Source organism: Amblyraja radiata, chromosome 8 (assembly GCF_010909765.2).
Source record: "Amblyraja radiata isolate CabotCenter1 chromosome 8, sAmbRad1.1.pri, whole genome shotgun sequence".
In the NCBI taxonomy this organism is placed as follows: Eukaryota; Metazoa; Chordata; class Chondrichthyes; order Rajiformes; family Rajidae; genus Amblyraja; species Amblyraja radiata.
The window spans coordinates 74944142-74962376 of NC_045963.1; the positions used below are offsets into that span (position 1 = coordinate 74944142).

Below are 18235 nucleotides of genomic sequence, written 5' to 3' on the forward strand. Positions count from 1 at the left end.
TGATTAGTACGGGTGTCAGGGGTTATGGGGAGAAGGCAGGAGAATGGGGTTAGGAGGGAGAGATAGATCAGCCATGATTGAATGGCGGGGTGGACGGGCCGAATGGCCTGATTCTGCTCCTATCATTTGTGACCTTATGACCTTAGTCGGACAACTGGGTGGGGGAGAGACGGAGAGAGAGGGAATGCAAGGGTTACTTCAGTTAGTTAGTCAGTTACTGCCTATTATGCCTCTTGGCATGTCGGGCAGCAAGCAAGGTCCTCCACTCCTGTCTGTTCTGGGGCTAGCTTCTGGACACTACCCCAGGTCAGGTCCATTGTCGATAGCCCTGGAAGTCCATCACGCCCAGTAGTGTTGATTACTTCAGTTGCTGTTTCCATAGCATATGTGTTTTACGAGACAGGGTTGTTAGCCCTGTGCTCAACCCCCAACCTGGAGGACCAGTGGATCGATCTTCATCTTTACCCTTTACCCTTCGACCTGTCCAGCATGGGAGACCCTAAGATGAGACGAATCTCCTGCTGACATAGCTCTCGGGGTCACTGAGACACACAAGCTCCCCGACCACGACAAGGTTGCAATCCAACGGGTTACTTAAAATTAGATAAATCAATATTCATACCGCTGGAGATAGACATAAAGTGCTGGAGTAACTCAGCGGGTCAGGCAGCTTCTCTGGAGAAAAGGAATAGGTGATGTTTCGTCGGGTCGAGACCCTTCTTCAGTTGAGGGAGGCCAGGAGGGATGTTGAAAAGACTGCAAGGGTGTGGGTTAGAGTCAGAGGAGGGCAGAGAATGTGCATTTAGCAAGGTGTCTAGTACATTCACAAATACTCATTTAGTTCAACCGATGATATATAGCGGTCAACCTGGATATGATTTATTTTGCTTGCTCGTCGTTTTTGCTGACTGAGTGACTTTTTGCCCCCAAAATACTTTTCCATTTTTAAATCCTGAAACCGACCAAAAATAATCTGCATGCATAAAAAAGAATTCTGTTGCAGTTTATTGTCACGTGTACCAAGGTAGAGTGAAAAGCTGTCGGAAGGAACTGCAGATGCTAGTTTAAACCGAAGACAGACGCAAAATGCTGGAGTAACTCAGCGGGACAGACAGGCAGCATCTCTGGAGCGAAGGAATGGGTGATGTTTCGGTTGGAGACCCTTCTTCAGACAGATGTCAGGGGAGAGGGTGATACTTAGATAAGGAAGTGTACGGTATGAAAACAGGACTCGAAACACCACCCATTCCTTCTCTCCAGAGATGCTGCCTGTCCCGCTGAGTTACTCCAGCATTTTCTGGCCTCGGGACACAGATCTTCAGAATTAAGGGACAGAAGTTTAGGGGTAACATGAGGGGGAACTTCTTTACTCAGAGAGTGGTAGCGGTGTGGAATGAGCTTCCAGTGGAAGTGGTGGAGGCAGGTTCGTTGGTATCATTTAAAAATAAATTGGATAGGCATATGGATGAGAAGGGAATGGAGGGTTATGGTATGAGTGCAGGCAGGTGGGACTAAGGGAAAAAAGTTGTTCGGCACGGACTTGTAGGGCCGAGATGGCCTGTTTCCGTGCTGTAATTGTTATATGGTTAGATCACCTGGGAACTGATCTCCCATTGCAAGGTGCAGTGGCCGCAACTTGTCGAACCTCACTGTCTGAAGTATATGGATGTTGATGGGAATGTTTCTCTATCTTTAGAGTTCAGCTTTATGATCTGCTCGTGTGGTTTCTTGATTAGTACGGGTGTCTGGGGTTATGGGGAGAAGCCAGGTGAATGGCGAAGTAGACTCGATGGACCGAATGGCCTATTTCTGCTCTTTGAACATGAACTTAAGAAACAAGGTGGCTGGTTTACACAAAAGGACGTAAAGTGCTGGAGTAACTCAGTGCAGGTCAGGCAGCATCTCTGGAGAACGTGGATAGGTGACATTTTGGGCAGGGACCCTTCATCAGATTGTAGAGGGGGTGGGGAGAGAAGAAAGCATGATAGAATACCAGAGTGGACATGACGGGCCAAATGGCCTAATTCTGCTCCGAGAACTTATGTAGATCAATGATTTATTATGCATTCTTAATTTTAGTTTCCCCGCACACAATTCAATATTAAGCAGCAGCACCATGCTAATTCAGAAGTCAGGTAATGAATAACCCTGTGGTGATGGGTCACGTCTCTTGTGTCCACTTTGTCAAAGTGCAAATTAGGTCGGGTTGGGTTTCATCTCTGCTGCTAATTGCCGGGTCATTGAAAGCCGTCAGTGTGAAGGGAAATGTCATCCCACCATCTGTCTACGCCCCATCTGTAGATTGCGTGCGGAACAATTTTCTAGTGCATTAACTCCTCCAATTATTTTATGATCTTTATGTGAGAGTTTTTCCCTCACAACTAACGTCAACAAATGCTCTCCGTCAATTCACTCAAAACATACCCTTGCTTTTGACCTCCGCGTAGAAGAACTGGTTAGTGATTTCATGTTCATAAGTCATAGGAGCAGAATTATTCCATGAAGGGTCCCTGCCCAAAATGTCACCTATCCATTATTCCATTTGGCCCATCATGTCTACTGATAACAGCTGGGAAACTCACCTACTTAGAATCATAGAGTGATACAGCATGGAATCACGCCCTTCGGCCCGACCTGCCCACAGCAGGCAGTGAAGAAAGCGAATGGCATGTAGGCCTTTATAACAATAGGAATCGAATATAGGAGCAAAGAGGTCCTTCTGCAGTTGTACAGACCCCTAGGGAGACCACACCTGGAATATTGTGTGCAGTTTTGGTCCCCTAATTTGAGGAAGGACATTCTTGCTATTGAGGGAGTGCAGCGTAGGTTTACAAGGTTAATTCCCGGGATGGCGGGACTGTCATATGCTGAGAGAATGGAGCAGCTGGGCTTGTATACTTCGGAGTTTAGAAGGATGAGAGGGTATCTTATTGAAACATATAAAATTAATAAGGGTTTGGACACGCCAGAGGCAGGAAACATGTTCCCGATGTTGGGGGAGTCCAGAACTAGGGGCCACAGTTGAAGAATAAGGAGTAAGCCATTTAGAACGGAGACGAGGAAACACTTTTTCTCACAGAGAGTGGTGAGCCTGTGGAATTCTCAGCCTCAGAGGGCGGTTGAGGCCGGTTCTCTGGATACTTTCAAGAGAGAGCTAGATAGGGCTCTTAAAAATAGCGGAGTCAGGGGATATGGGGAGAAGGCAGGAATGGGGTACTGATTAGGGATGATCAGCCATGATCACATTGAATGGCTATTGTCTCTTGCCTAGAGTAGGTCAATCAAAGGCCAGAGAACATAGGTTTAAAGTGAAGGGGAAAAGAATTAATAAGAATCTGAAGACTCACTTTTTTCACACAAAGGGCGGTGGGTGTATGGAACAAGCTGCTGGGGTAGTTGAGGCAGGGACTATCCCAACTTTTAAGAAACATTTAGACAGGTAGACAATAGATAAAAGGTGCAGGAGTAGGCCATTCGGCCCTTTGAGCCAGCACCGCCATTCATTGTGATCATGGCTGATCGTCCCCAATCAATAACCCGTGCCTGCCTTCTCCCCATATCCCTTGACTCCACTAGCCCCTAGAGCTCTATCTAACTATCTCTTAAATCCATCCAGTGATTTGTCCTCCACTGCCCTCTGTGGCAGGGAATTCCATAAATTCACAACTCTCTGGGTAAAAAAGTTTTTTCTCACCTCAGTCTTAAATGGCCTCCCCTTTATTCTAAGACTGTGGCCCCTGATTCTGGACTCGCCCAACATTGGGAACATTTTTCCTGCATCTAGCTTGTCCAGTCCTTTTATAATTTTATATGTCTCTATAAGAACCCCCTCATCCTTCTAAACTCCAGTGAATACAAGCCTAGTCTTTTCAATCTTTCCTCATATGACAGTCCCGCCATCCCAGGGATCAATCTCGTATCTCTAAACTAAACTAAAGTAAACTAAACTAGTATCTCTAAACTAAACTAACGTTGGGTTGTAGGGCCTGTTTCCACGCAGTATCATTCTATGACTCCATGATGAGTAAAGTCATGATCTGAAACGTCACCTATCCATGTTCACCAGAGATGTTGCCTGACCCATTGTGTCACTCCTGCACTTTTTTGGTCAGCCCCAAATTAAACGTTTGACAAGTCTGTGAACCATTGCAGCTGAAGATGATGTTTTAATTGCAGGATCACAGTGCCACTCAGAAGTCACATTGTATGCAGGTGGACAAACTTGTAGCCCAGCATGACAAGGAGAAATTAACCCAAGAGAAGATCTTGGAGAAGGCAATCAAGAAAAAGGGGTAAGGAACCAAATGAAAAGCTACTCCTCAATAACTGCAACACAGGGTGGAAGAAGCTATGCCGGCACTCGTGTAAAATGTGTGAAAAATGTTTCCACCCAGAGAGTTGCGAATCTGTGGAATTCTCTGTCACAGAAGGCAGTGGAGGCCAATTCACTGGATGCTTTCAAGAGAGAGTTAGATTTAGCTCATGGGGCTAACGGAATCAAGGGATATGGGGAGGAAGCAAGAACGGGGTACTGATTTTGTTCTGGATGATCAGCCACAATCATATTGAATGGCGGTGCTGGCTCGAAGGGCCGAATGGCCTACTCCTGCACCTATTTTCTATGTTTCATCCCACATCCCAAAGATGTGCGCTTTTGTAGGTTAATTGGCTTCAGTAAAATTGTAAATTGTCCCTTAGTGTGTAGGATAGTGCTGATGTACAGGTGATCGCTGGTGTGCCCGGACTCAGTGGGCCGAAGGGCCTGTTTTCACGCTGTATCTCTGGAGTCTAAAGATTTCCTTTCTGATTGTTAAACCCCTGTCCCACGGTACGAGTTCATTCCAAGAGCTCTCCCGAGTTTGCCCTGATTTGAACTCGGAGATTTACGGTAATGGCCACTCGTCGGTACTCGGGGCTCTCGTGGACATTTTTCATCATGTTGAAAAATCTTCACGAGTCTTCCCGTGCTTACCTGCCGTTAGCGAGTCTTCCTGAGTACCTGCCGTTAGCGTTACGAGCCGCTAAGAGACGTCCCCGAGCTCCGACGTACCCGCTACGTTCATTCTCCGTGCTTACCACGAGTTTGATTTTTTTTAAACTCGGGAGAGCTCTTGGAATGAACTCGTACCGTGGGACAGGGCTTTTAAGATCCAATATGTTTATGAACTTGTTCATTATGTTGCTCTTCGACAAACCACTGCATTTACAATCAGACGGAGGTAGCGTGATAAGAAGTGTATTACTGTTAACTCAATTTCCTTGTATTTCAGAGAAAACAATTGTGTTGATTTGAAGAAGGAAACCGAGATCAAAATAGAAACCTTATCTTCAGATCACAAATTAAAGGTAGTGTAGTCTTGCATTTTAAACGACTCACAGTACATTGCAATTGTGTTTTACATGTAATGAAGTAGAATGAATAGTGATGTTTGTCGGAACTCAGTTTGCTTTGGCCATGGTAGGTATCCCATCAGGTATCCCATCAGAAACGAGATTGGAGAGCGTTAAAGTACCGAGATTGTTGTGTAATCTTCTTCAGACTAAAGAAGGGTCTCGACCCGAAACGTCACCTATTCCTTCGCTCCATAGATGCTGCCTCACCCGCTGAGTTTCTCCAGCATTCTCGTCTACCATCAATAACACCTGTCAGTAATAATAATCCATCAAATCCCATCAATTTTCTGTGATTAGAACGGGTGTCAAGGGTTTTGGGGAGAAGGCAGGAAAATGGGATTAGGAGGCAGAGATCAGCCATGGTTGAATGGCAGAGTGGACTCGATGGGCCGAACGGCCTAATTCTACTCCTACAACTTGTGACGTCATAAGTGATAGGAATAGAATTCGGACCATCAAGTCTACTCCGCCATTCAATCATGGCTGATCTATCTCTCCCTCCTAACCCAATTCTCCTGCCTTCTCCCCATAACCCCTGACACCCGTACTAATCAAGAATCTATCTATCTCTGCCTTAATAATACCCACTGACTTGGCCTCCACATACATCTGTGGCTGTGAATTCGTGAATAAGGCAGAAACCAATTTGTCCTGTATAAAATTCAAGCTTGCACATAATCAGCCTGGCAAAGAATTCATGATTCCTTTTATTTTGTGTTTGATTAAGTATAACTAATATTTTCCAAACCTTGTTCCAGTAAGTATTTATTCTGGCAGATAGATCTGAGTGTTTTTATGCATAATAATAGTGCAGTTTTAAAAATATATAACAATTTCAGTTTAGTTTATTGTCACGTGTACTGAGGTACAGTGAAAAGCTTTGTTGCATGCTGACCAGTCAGCAGAAAGACAATACATGATTATATTGTCTGAAGAAGGGTCTCGACCCAGAACGTCACCCATTCCTTCTCTCCAGAGATGCTGCCTGTCCCGCTGAGTTACTCCAGCTTTTTGTGTCTTATCTTTGGTTTAAACCAGCGTCTACAGTTCTGTCCAAACACAATAGATGGATTATAATTGATCCATTCACAGTGTACAGATCCATGACAAGGGAATAATGTTTAACGCAAGATAAAGCCAGCAAGGTCTGATCAAGGATAGTCCAAGTGTCACCAATGAGGTAGATAGTAGTTCAGCACTGCTCTCTGGTTGTGGTAGGATGATTCAGTTGCCTGATAACAGCTGGGAAGGAACTGTCCCTGAATCTGGAGGAGGTGTGCGTTTTCAGACTTCTGTACCTTTCGCCCGATGGGAGAGGGGAGAAGAGGGAGTGGCCGGGGTGAGACTCGTCCTTGATTAAGCTGCTGGCCTTGCCGAGGCAGCGTGAGGTATAAATGGAGTCAATAGAAGGGAGGTAGGGTTTCGGCCCGAAACGTTGCCTATTTGCTTCGCTCCATAGATGCTGCCGCACCCGCTGAGTTTCTCCAGCACTTTTGTCTACCTTCGATTTTCCAGCATCTGCAGTTCCTTCTTAAACATCAATATGAGGGAGGTTGGTTTGTGTGATGGTCTGAGCTGCATCCACAATTCGCTGCAATATATTGCATTTATGCAAGCTTTAATTGAGTGCTGTAACTACTGATCTGCAATTTTATGTATCGCTGTGTTCATTCTGATGTTAAATATACCAATAACAATTGTAGGGACATATAGGGGAAAAACAATCTTCAAAATGAACAGTGTTCCTGATGCTTTGGCAAACCTGTTTATTCGCCAATCAGGAAGTGCATTTTGATTCCTTTACAATTACAATTTGCTTCCTTCATTCCCACCCTGTACTTGCACCTTGATGATTATATGCATTATCGTTTTCGTTTCCATGTGTGACGGGATTTTTAGATTTATGCATTTGGATTTTACATTTGGATTTCTTTTGCATTGTGAGGGGAAAGTTCACTTTATATTCACAATGTATGTGAATTAGTTTAGTTTAGACCTTTAGTGACACAGCGCGGAAACGGGACCTTCAGCCCACCGTGTCCGTGCCGACCAGCGATCACCTCGTGCGCTAGTTCTATCCTAGACAGTAAAGGAACAATTTTACAGAAGCCAATTAACCTACAAAACCTGTACGTCTTTGGAGTGCGGAAGGAAAGTGGAGCGCATGGAGAAAACCCTCGCAGGTCACGGGGAGAATGTATAAACTCCGTACAGACACCACCTTGTAGTCGGGATTGAACCTGGGCCTCTGGCGCTGTAAGGCAGCAACTCTACCATCGGACCACCGTGCCCCCCTGCGTCAATGGTTAATATTGACAATAGCAAATTCCAGATTCTACCTTACTCTTTTAATCTCTGGAGGGAAATATTCATAGGAATCAGAACTGCACTGAAGAGGGTGTTTTAAACTTATTAATGGACGCAGATAATCATTGATAATGGATACACACAAAACACAGAAGTAACTCAGCTGGTCAGGAAGCATCCCTGGAGCAGAGGAATAGGTAATATTTCGGGTCGAGACCCTTCGGTCTCATTGATCGGAGACAGTCTCTTGGAACGGAGACGAGGAAACACTTTTTCTCACAGAGAGTGGTGAGTCTGTGGAATTCTCTGCCTCAGAGGGCGGTGGAGGCAGGTTCTCTGGATGCTTTCAAGAGAGAGCTAGATAGGGCTCTTAAAAATAGTGGAGTCAGGGATATGGGGAGAAGGCAGGAACGGGGTACTGATTGGGGATGATCAGCCATGATCACATTGAATGGCGGTGCTGGCTCGAAGGGCCGAATGGCCTACTCCTGCACCTATTGTCTATTGTCTATCATTTTGATAATATTTGATAATCTTTGATAATATTGCTGACTGATATCTGAAAAATTGTACTTATCTAGAGTTTTTGCTGTTAACTTCAATAGATGACTGACTGAAAAGAGATTTGGGAATTCTTAAACAGCAATCCCTGTTATTCTCTTGCCTACTTCATTAGGTTACTTCAATAGATTCATCAAAACACTGAACATTTAAAAATTGTTTATTATGGTATTACAGTTGCTAGCTTACACCGAAGATAGACTCAAAATCCTGGAGTAACTCAGCGGGTCAGGCAGCATCTCTGGAGAAAAGGAATGGGTGACGTTATAGACCCTTTTTCAAACTAAGAGTTAGGGGAGAGGGAGACATGGAGATATGGAAGGGTAAGGTGTGAAAATGACAGATCAAAGCAGACGATGATCAAGGAAATGTAGAATGGTTCATTGTTACTTGATCTATCGTTTTCACACCTTAGCCTTCCATGTCTCTAGACACCCTCTCCCCTGACTTTCAGCCTGAAGAAGGTTAGAATGGAGTTCTAAAGAAGGGTCTGAACAAGGGCAGTCTGGAGTTCTGAAGAAGGGTCTCCACCCGAAACGTCACCCGATCCTTCTTTCCCGAGATGCTGCTTGACCCGCTGAGTAATGCCCCTGTCCCACTTAGGAAACCTGAACGGAAACCTCTGGAGACTTTGAGCCCCACCCAAGGTTTCCGTGCGGTTCCCGGAGGTTTTTGTCAGTCTCCCTACCTGCTTCCACTACCTGCAACCTCCGGCAACCACCTGCAACCTCCGGGAACCGCACGGAAACCTTGGGTGGGGCGCAAAGCCTCCAGAGGTTTCCGTTCAGGTTTCCTAAGTGGGACAGGGGCATTATTTACTCCAGCATTTTGTGTCTCCCTTCGGTGTAAGCCGGCATCTGCAGTTCCTTCCCGCACAATAAAACCCTCTTGACTCAATTACTACATCATGTGACGTGCGATCTTTCTTTCTTTCAACAGGTGAAAGAGATAGTCACCCAGCAGACCAAGGAGTGGTCGGAGATGTTAAATGTTCATTGTGCAGAGGAACAGGAGCAAAGGGACCTTCACTTGAGCCAACAATGTGATTTGTTAAAGAAACTCCTCATGAACATGCACGAGCAGCAAAGCCAGCATCTCAAACTCATCCATGATAGGTATGTATCAACTATGAAGCCCCCAGGCAGAGATTTTCTTACGACTGCACTCTGGAACCACCTGAATTAGTTTTGTTTAGTTTAGAAATACAGCACAGAAACAGGCCCTTCGGCCCACTGAGTCCGCACCGACCAACGATCCCCGCACATTAACACTATCTTAAACGCACTAGGGACAATTTACATTTATACCAAGCCAATTAATTTAAAAACCTGTACGTCAATAGACAATAGACAATAGGTGCAGGAGTAGGCCATTCGGCCCTTCGAGCCAGCACCGCCATTCAATGTGATCATGGCTGATCATCCCCAATCAGTACCCCGTTCCTGCCTTCTCCCCATATACACACAATACACACAATACAATTTATTTGTCACTTGAACCTCATAGAGGCTCAAATGAAATGTTGTTTCTGCAGTCATACACACATGAAAAAAAAGACCCAAGACACAACACAATTTACACAGACATCCATCACAGCGCATCTCCTCCTCGCTGTGATGGAAGGCAAAAAAACGTATCTCTCCCCTGCACTCCCCATTCCCCTCCCGATGTCAGAGTCAAAGCCCCCGGCGGGGGGCTATTTTTAAGAGCCCTATCTAGCTCTCTCTTGAAAGCATCCAGAGAACCGGCCTCCACCGCCCTCTGAGGCAGAGAATTCCACAGACTCACAACTCTCTGTGAGAAAAAGTATTTCCTCGTCTCCGTTCTAAATGGCTTACTCCTTATTCTTAAACTGTGGCCCCTGGTTCTGGACTCCCTCAACATCGGGAACATGTTTCCTGCCTCTAGCGTGTCCAAACCCTTAACAATCAACGTCTTTGGAGTGTGGAAGGAAACCGGCAAAAACCCACACGGTCACGGGGATATTTTCTTATGACTGCACCATGATACTTGTGAGCTTGCCGGACTAATCTGAATTAGTTTAGTTTTGTTTAGAGATACAGCGCGGAAACAGGCTTTCGAGTCCGCACCGACCAGTGATCCACACCACAAGCATACACACACTAGGGACTATTTACACCTATAACAAGTAGATAACCCCAAGCCAATTAACCTACAAACCTGTGTGTCTTTGGGATGTGGGAGGAAACTGAAAATCTCAGAGAAAACCCGCATGAAACATAGAAATATAGAAAATAGGTGCAGGAGGAGGCCATTCGGCCCTTCGAGCCCTTTGTGATCATGGCTGATCGTCCCCTATCAATAACCCGTGCCTGCTTTCTCCCCATATCCCTTGACTCCACTAGCCCCTAGAGCTCTATCTAACTCTCTCTTAAATCCATCCAGTGACTTGGCCTCCACTGCCCTCTGTGGCAGGGAATTCCATAAATTCACAACTCTCTGGGTGAAAAAGTTTTTTCTCACCTCAGTCTTAAATGGCCTCCCCTTTATTCTAAGACCGTGGCCCCTGATTCTGGACTCGTCCAACACTGGGAACATTTTTCCTGCATCTAGCTTGTCCAGTCCTTTTATAATTTTATATGTTTCTATAAGATCCCCCCTATGGTCACAGGGAGAACGTACAAACTCCGTACAGACAGCTCCCGTCGTTGGGATTGAACCCAGATCTCTGGCGCTGTGAGGCAGCAACTCTACCGCTGCGCCACCGTGCAGTTCTTTCACTAAACCGTGCACTTCTTTCACTAAAATTAACATTGACAGCAACAACCTGATGTACCTGTAGAAACAAGGAACTGCAGATGCTGATTTACATCAACAGACAAACAGTGCTGGAGTAACTCAGCAGGGCAGGCAGCATCCTTGGAGATCATGGATAGGTGAGATTTTGGGTCAGCTCTGAAGAAGGGTCCCGGCCCGAAAAGCCACCTGTCCGTGTTCACCAGAGAAGGATACGAAGAGCTGGAGTAACTCAGCTGGGCGGGCAACATCTCTGGAGAACATGGATAGCTATTTTTTCCAGTGATGCTGCCTGACCTGCAGTGTTACTCCAGCACTCTGTGTCCTTTTGTGTATTAACCAGCATCTGGAGTTCTTTGTTTCTCCATGTTCTCCAGAGATGCTGATTTACTCAACCAGGTATACCTTCCCGTGTAAAGGTGCATCGATATACTGGTTTGGAGCACCAACCATCATTGTTTTGATGCGGTTATTTAGAATAATACAATGCAATACCGTTTATTGTCATTTGAACCTCAAATGAAGTTCAAACAAAATTTGGTTTCTGCAGTCATACAACAAGAAGAAACAATTAACAAGACACACAATTTACACACACATCCATCGCATTGAATCTCCTCCTCACTGTGATGGAAGGCAAAGTCATTGTCTGTCCCCTGTTTTCCATTCTTCTCCCGATGTTAAAGCCCCCGGCGGGCGATGGCAAGTCCGGCGGTCGTTAAGGCCGCGCCGGGCGATGTAAGGCCCCGCTCCGAATCTTTATGTTGGAGGCCCCGGCGGGCGATGGCAAGTCCCGTGGCCGTTAAAGCCGCGCCAGGTGATGTAAGGCCCCGCTCCGGGTCGTTTTCAACTTCGCAATTCGGGCGGGAGAAGTTGCCGTTGCGGGAGCTCCAAAAATATCTGGTGTTAAAATCCTGAGCCCCTGTGGTCTACCGATTCAGTAAAATGTGTATTTTAGTTCCTGGAGTAAACTATCAGGTTCTTGAACTTCTGGAAAATGTCGCATTAGACAATAGACATTATGAACTTTGGTTCATAAAGTAACTTCTCCCATTGCAAGTTGTCTGGGAATGCGGTTGAATGTAGGGCTAACCAGAAATAAAACATTACAAATTTATCATTTGGGAAGTCTTGCATTGACTTCAACAACCAAATGCAGCCTCAATTAATCTGTTTTCATGCAAAGAAGCCTGAAAGGCAACAGGAACGCCGTCGGATGTGGAGGCCAAGTCATTGGGTATCTTTAAGGCAGAAGTAGATAGAGTCTTGATTAGTACGGGTGTCGGGTTATGGGGAGAAGGCAGGAGCATGGGGTGGAGAGGGAAAGATAGATAAGCCATGATTGAATGGCGGAGTAGACTTGATGGGCCGAATGGCCTAATCCTGCTCCCAGAACTTATGAAACAAGGAACTGCAGATGCTGGTTTACACAAAAGGACGTAAAGTCGTAGCTCCCGGTGAAAGACCAATGACCTTCTCTGCACTTCAATTAGACAATAGGTGCAGGAGTAGGCCATTCGGCCCTTCGAGCCAGCACCGCCATTCAATGTGATCATGGCTGATCATCCCCAATCATTACCCCGTTCCTGCCTTCTCCCCGTATCCCCTGACTCCGCTATTTTGATGTAGAACGATAAAGAACAATGAGTGAAAGATATGCACAAGAGTAACGATGATGAAGGGAACAGGCCATTGTTAGCTGTTTGTTGGGTGAAAACGAGAAGCTGGTGCAACTTGGGTGGGGAGAGAGATAGAGAGAGAGGGAATGCCAGGGCTTCTTGAAGTAAGAGAAATCAATATTCATACCACTGGCCAAATGAAATATGAGATGCTGTTCCTCCAATTTGCGTTTAGCCTCACTCCGACAATGGAGGAGACCGAGGACAGAAAGATCTGTGTGGGAATGGGAAGGGGAATTAAAGTGTCCAGCAACCGGGAGATCAGGTAGGTCCAAGCGGACTGAGCGAAGGTGTTCAGCGAAACAATCGGCCAGTCTACGTTTGGTCTCGCCGATGTACGCTGTCAAGGGCCTGTCCCACTTGGCGATTTTTTTCGACGACTGCCGGCGTCATTGACTGACGTATCAGAGTCGGCGACAGATTTTGAACATATCAAAATCCAGCGGCCACAAAAAAAGGTTGCGACACTTGAGGAAACACCGCGCTTCGATACGTCATCACCGCCGCTACTTTTTCGGTGACCTGATACGTCAGTCAATGATGCCGACAGTCGCCGAAAAAATCAGCAAGTGGGACAGGCCCTTAAGAGTCCACATCTTGAACAATGGATACAGTAGATGAGGTTGGAGGAGGTGCAAGTGAACCTCTGCCGAACAGTAATTATTCTTGCTATTGAGGGAGTGCAGCGTAGGTTTACAAGGTTAATTCCTGGGATGGCGGGACTGTCATTTGCTGAGAGAATGGAGCGACTGGGCTTATATACTGGAGTTTAGAAGGATGAGAGGGGATCTTATTGAAACATATAAGATTATTAAGGGTTTGGACACGCTAGAGGCAGGAAACATGTTCCTGATGTTGGGGGAGTCCAGAACCAGGGGCCACAGTTTGAGAATAAGGGGTAAGCCATTTATAACGGAGATGAGGAAACACTTTTTCTCACAGAGAGTTGTGTCTGTGGAATTCTCTGCCTCAGTGGGCGGTGGAGGCCGGTTCTCTGGATGCTTTCAAGAGAGAACTAGATAAGGCTCTTAAAGATAGCGGAGTCAGAGGATATGGGGAGAAGGCAGAAACGGGGTACTGATTGGGGATGATCAGCCTTGATCAGATTGAATGGCGATGCTGGCTCGAAGGGCCGAATGTCCTACTCCTGCACCTATTGTCTATTGTCAGGAAGTTACCGGTAATTGTACAGTACTGACTGTTCTCGGAGGAATGCAATTAGAAAGAGCTGTTGTGGACATTTAATTACATTTTAAAGTTATTGGTTTGTTCCTATTGCTAAATTTACAGATATAAAATAAAGACTATTCTAATCAGCCACCTGTTCCCCCAGTAATCTAACATTCATTCTAAAGAAATGTTGTCATCCAACTCACCACTAAAATTGTATTATTCATTGCAGAAGAAAAGGTATCATTATCTGGTGAATAAGATAAAATTATCTTTGATCTTTGGTGTAATGATGTATTTAATCATTGGTATGTGGGATTTACATCAGGGAGTAGTCAGGTACAATTCTTTGTTGAGGAACGCTGTGAATATTGAGCATTTTAAGGACTTGTTGTTTGGTGTGCATTATTTTGGTGCTGCTGTGGTACCAAGTTTGGTCAATGTGTTTAAAAATGGCTCTGGGACCAGGCAAATCAGCAAATATGATCATTATCTTCACAAGGAACCACAAACCGGGCTTGGTGCCGACCGACTAGGTACCGTGCACCAAATGCAATGGATTAGAGTCGGCGCAGTGGTGCAGCGGGTAGAGCTGCTGCCTCACAGCACCAGGGACCTGGGTTAGATTTATTTTTCATAGCACTCTAAATGTGGTCAGTGTGAAATCATAGATAGCACAATAAATGGGCGGAGAATTAAAGCAGCGATAGAGTTGCTGCCTCACAGCACCAGGTTCGATCCTGACCTCGGGTGCTGTCTAGGTGGAGTTTGCACGTTCTCTCTGTGGCCTGCGTGGGTTTCTACTGGACGCTCCAGTTTCTTCCTGCATCCTAAAGACGTGCAGGTTTGTAGGTTAATTGGGCCTCTGTTAAAAACAAAATGCTCCCAGTGCGTGGAGAGTGGATGAGACAGTGGGATAACGTAGATCTAGCATGAACGGGTGATCGATGGACGACTTGTCAACGCAGTGGTCCGAAGAGCCCGTTTTAATGCTTTAGCTCAAAACTCTAAATAAATGATACGCAGCTGGTAGATCTGCTGCTCCCAGCGCCAGAGACCCATGTTCGATCCTGACCTGGGGTGCTGTCTGTGTGGAGTTTGCATGTTCTTGCTGTGACTGCGTAGATTTCAACAGACAATAGACAATAGGTGCAGGAGTAGGCCATTCGGCCCTTCGAGCCAGCACCGCCGTTCAATGTGATCATGGCTGATTTCCCCAATCAGTACCCCCGTTCCTGCCTTCTCCCCATATCCCCTGACTTTAAGAGCCCTATCTAGCACTCTCTCTTTCCTCCGGGTGCTCCGGTTTCCTCCCACATCCCAAAGACAGGCAAGATTGTAGGTTAATTGGCCCTCTGCACATTGCCTCTCGTGTATAGGGAGTGGATGCGGAAGTGGGACATCGTGGAACTTGTGTGAACGGGTGATTGACGGTCAGCGTTGACTCAGTGAGCCTGTTTCCCAGCTCGGTGAGCTGTATCGCCAAAAAGTACAGCACTTAATAATGTGTTTTGTTCAAGATTCCAGCATCTGCAGTTTCTTGTGTTTTCATTAAATTCAGTCCGTTAGAGGTGAGACAAAAATGCTGGAGAAACTCAGCAGGTGAGGCAGCATCTATGGAGCGAAGGAATTCGGCAACGTTTCGGGTCGAAACACTTCTTTAGACCCGAAACGTTGCCTATTTCCTTCGCTCCATAAATGCTGCCTCACCCGCTGAATTTCTCCAGCATTTTTGTCTACCTTCGATTTTCCAACATCTGCAGTTCCTTCTTCAACATATCCTACATAGAAACATAGAAAATAGGTGCAGGAGGAGGCCATTCGGCCCTTCGAGCCAGCACCGCCATTCATTGCGATCATGGCTGATCGTCCCCAATCAATAACCCGTGCCTGCCTTCTCCCCATATCCCTTGATCTTCTGTAGGGAAGAGCTGCAGATGCTGGTTTAAACCGAAGATAGGCACAAAAAGATGGGAGTAACTCTGCAGCTCGGGCAACATCTCTGGGTGACGTTTCGGGCCGAGACCCTTCTTCAGTTTGTGTCTATCTTCGGTTTAAACCAGCATCTGCAGTTCCTTCTTAAACATTAGAGGTGAGATTGTTGTCACTGGTGCCTGCAGTTTACGGTATTGAGCTAATTAAAGCACAGCTTAAAACTCAGGACCCTTTCCAGCTTGGCAACATCTTTCCAATAACATGGTGCCCAGAACTCTAGTTGTTGGTAAGATGATTCAGTTGCTTGATAAAATAATATATCATCAGTAGACAGGGGTGAGTAGTGCCGTGGAGAATATTTAATGAGAAGATTGGCATTAGCTCAGAAGGAAGTGCAGGGATTCAGGGATATACACATAAAAGCTGGAGTAACCTCAGCGGGTCAGACGGCATCTCTGGAGAAAAGAAATAGGTGACATTTCGGGTCGAGACCCTTCATAGAAACATAGAAAATAGGTGCATGAGTAGGTCATTCGGCCCTTCGAGCCTGCACCGCCATTCAATATGATCAAGGCTGATCATCCAACTCAGTATCCTGTACCTGCCTTCTCTCCATACCCCCTGATCCATTTAGCCACAAGGGCCACATCTAACTCCCTCTTAAATATAGCCAATGAACTGTGGCCTCAACTACCTTCTGTGGCAGGGGATTCCAGAGATTCACCACTCTCTGTGTGAAAAATGTTTTTCTCATCTCGGTCCTAAAAGATTGCCCCCTTATCCTTAAACTGTGACCCCTTGTTTTGGACTTCCCCAACATCGGGAACAATCTTCCTGCATCTAGCCTGTCCAACCCCTTAAGAATTTTGTAAGTTTCTATAAGATCCCCCCTCAATCTTCATCACACCTATTTCTCCAGAGATGCTGCCTGACCCACTGAGTTACTCCAGCTTTTTGTGTCTATCTTCAGTGTAAACCTGTAATATTAAAACAGTGTAATATTAAAATTAATGGAGAGAAAGGGCGCAGCGGTAGAGTTGTTGCCTCACAGCGCCAGGGACCCGGGTACGATCCTGACTACGGGCGCTGTCTGTACGGAGTTTGCACGCTCTCCCTGTGACCTGCGCGGGTTTTCTCTAGGTACTCCGGTTTCCTCCAACACTCCAAAGGCGTCCAGGTTTGTAGATTAATTGGCTTCGGTAAAACTGTAAATTGTCCCTAGAGTGTAGTATAGTGTTAGTGTACGGGGATCGCTGGTCGGCGCAGACTCGGTGGGCCGAAGGGCCTGTTTCAGCGTTGTATCTCTAAACCTAACTAGACTAAGCTAAAAGATGAATATATATCACTGATCATAATGTTCTAGACTTAGGGAGCACTTTGATCTTTTAATTGTACACATTGCAATCTTAGACATCTCTTGACATTAATTAAATAGTTTTAAAATGTAGAGTCTTCTTAATTTTCATCAACTTGGTTTTAACTTGCGCAGCATTAAATTCCCAGTGAGATCCAGTGTAATTAGGAACATTTTTAAACTAAAACGCTTCAGTGGTAATGATAGACACAAAATGCTGGAGTAACTCAGCGGGTCAGGCAGCATCTCTGGTGAAACGGAATACCTGACGTTTCGGGTCGGGACCCTTATTCAGACTGAAAGTAGAGTGGATGGGGGGGTAGGGGGGTGGGTGAGGGTCAAGATTGGACGTGGGAATAGACCAGAACAAATAAGGGCCGGCAACAGATGACCAAGGAAGGGTGGAGCCCACAATGGCCCATTGTTGGCTGGGGAAGAGGTGATAATGAAGGGATAGAAGAATGCGAACAGTGGAACTAGTAGGACCGAAACGTAGAAAATAGGTGCAGGAGTAGGCCATTCGGCCCTTCCAGCTAGCACCGCCATTCAATATGATCATGGCTGATCATCCACAATCAGTACCCCATTCCTGCTTTTTCCCCAAATCCCCAGATTCCATTAGCCCTAAGTGCTAAATCTAACTCTCTCTTGAAACCATCAAGTGAATTGGCCTCCATTGCCTTCTGTGGCAGAGAATTCCACAGATTCACAACTCTCTGGGTGAGTAGGTTTTTCCTCATCCTCAGTCCTAAATGGCCTACCGCTTATTGTGGGACCCCTGGTTCTGGACTCCCCCAACATCGGGAACATTTATCCTGCATCTACCTTATCTAATCCTCTAAGAATCTTATATGTTTCTACAAGATATCCTCTAATCCTTCTAAATTTCAGCGAGTACAAGCCCAGTCGACCCATTCTTTCATCATATGTCAGTCCTGCCATCCCGGGAATTAACCTGGTGAACCTACGCTGCACGCCCTCAATAGCAATAATGTCCTTCCTCAAATTAGGAGACCAAAATTGCACACAATACTCCAGGTGTGGTCTCACCCGGACCCTGTACAAGCAGTAGGACCTC

The 18235-nt window shown here is 45.9% G+C and overlaps 1 protein-coding gene across 2 annotated transcripts in view; it reads left to right on the forward strand.

The window, feature by feature from the left end:
- plcb4 (phospholipase C beta 4) overlaps positions 1–18235 on the forward strand; it is a 445314-nt gene that overhangs the window by 391451 nt on the left and 35628 nt on the right. For both annotated transcript variants that reach the window (XM_033026236.1, XM_033026237.1), the window contains 3 exons: positions 4177–4292; positions 5271–5346; positions 9202–9377. In XM_033026236.1, coding sequence (XP_032882127.1) covers positions 4177–4292; positions 5271–5346; positions 9202–9377 — 368 coding nt within the window. The remainder of the gene's footprint in view (positions 1–4176; positions 4293–5270; positions 5347–9201; positions 9378–18235) is intronic.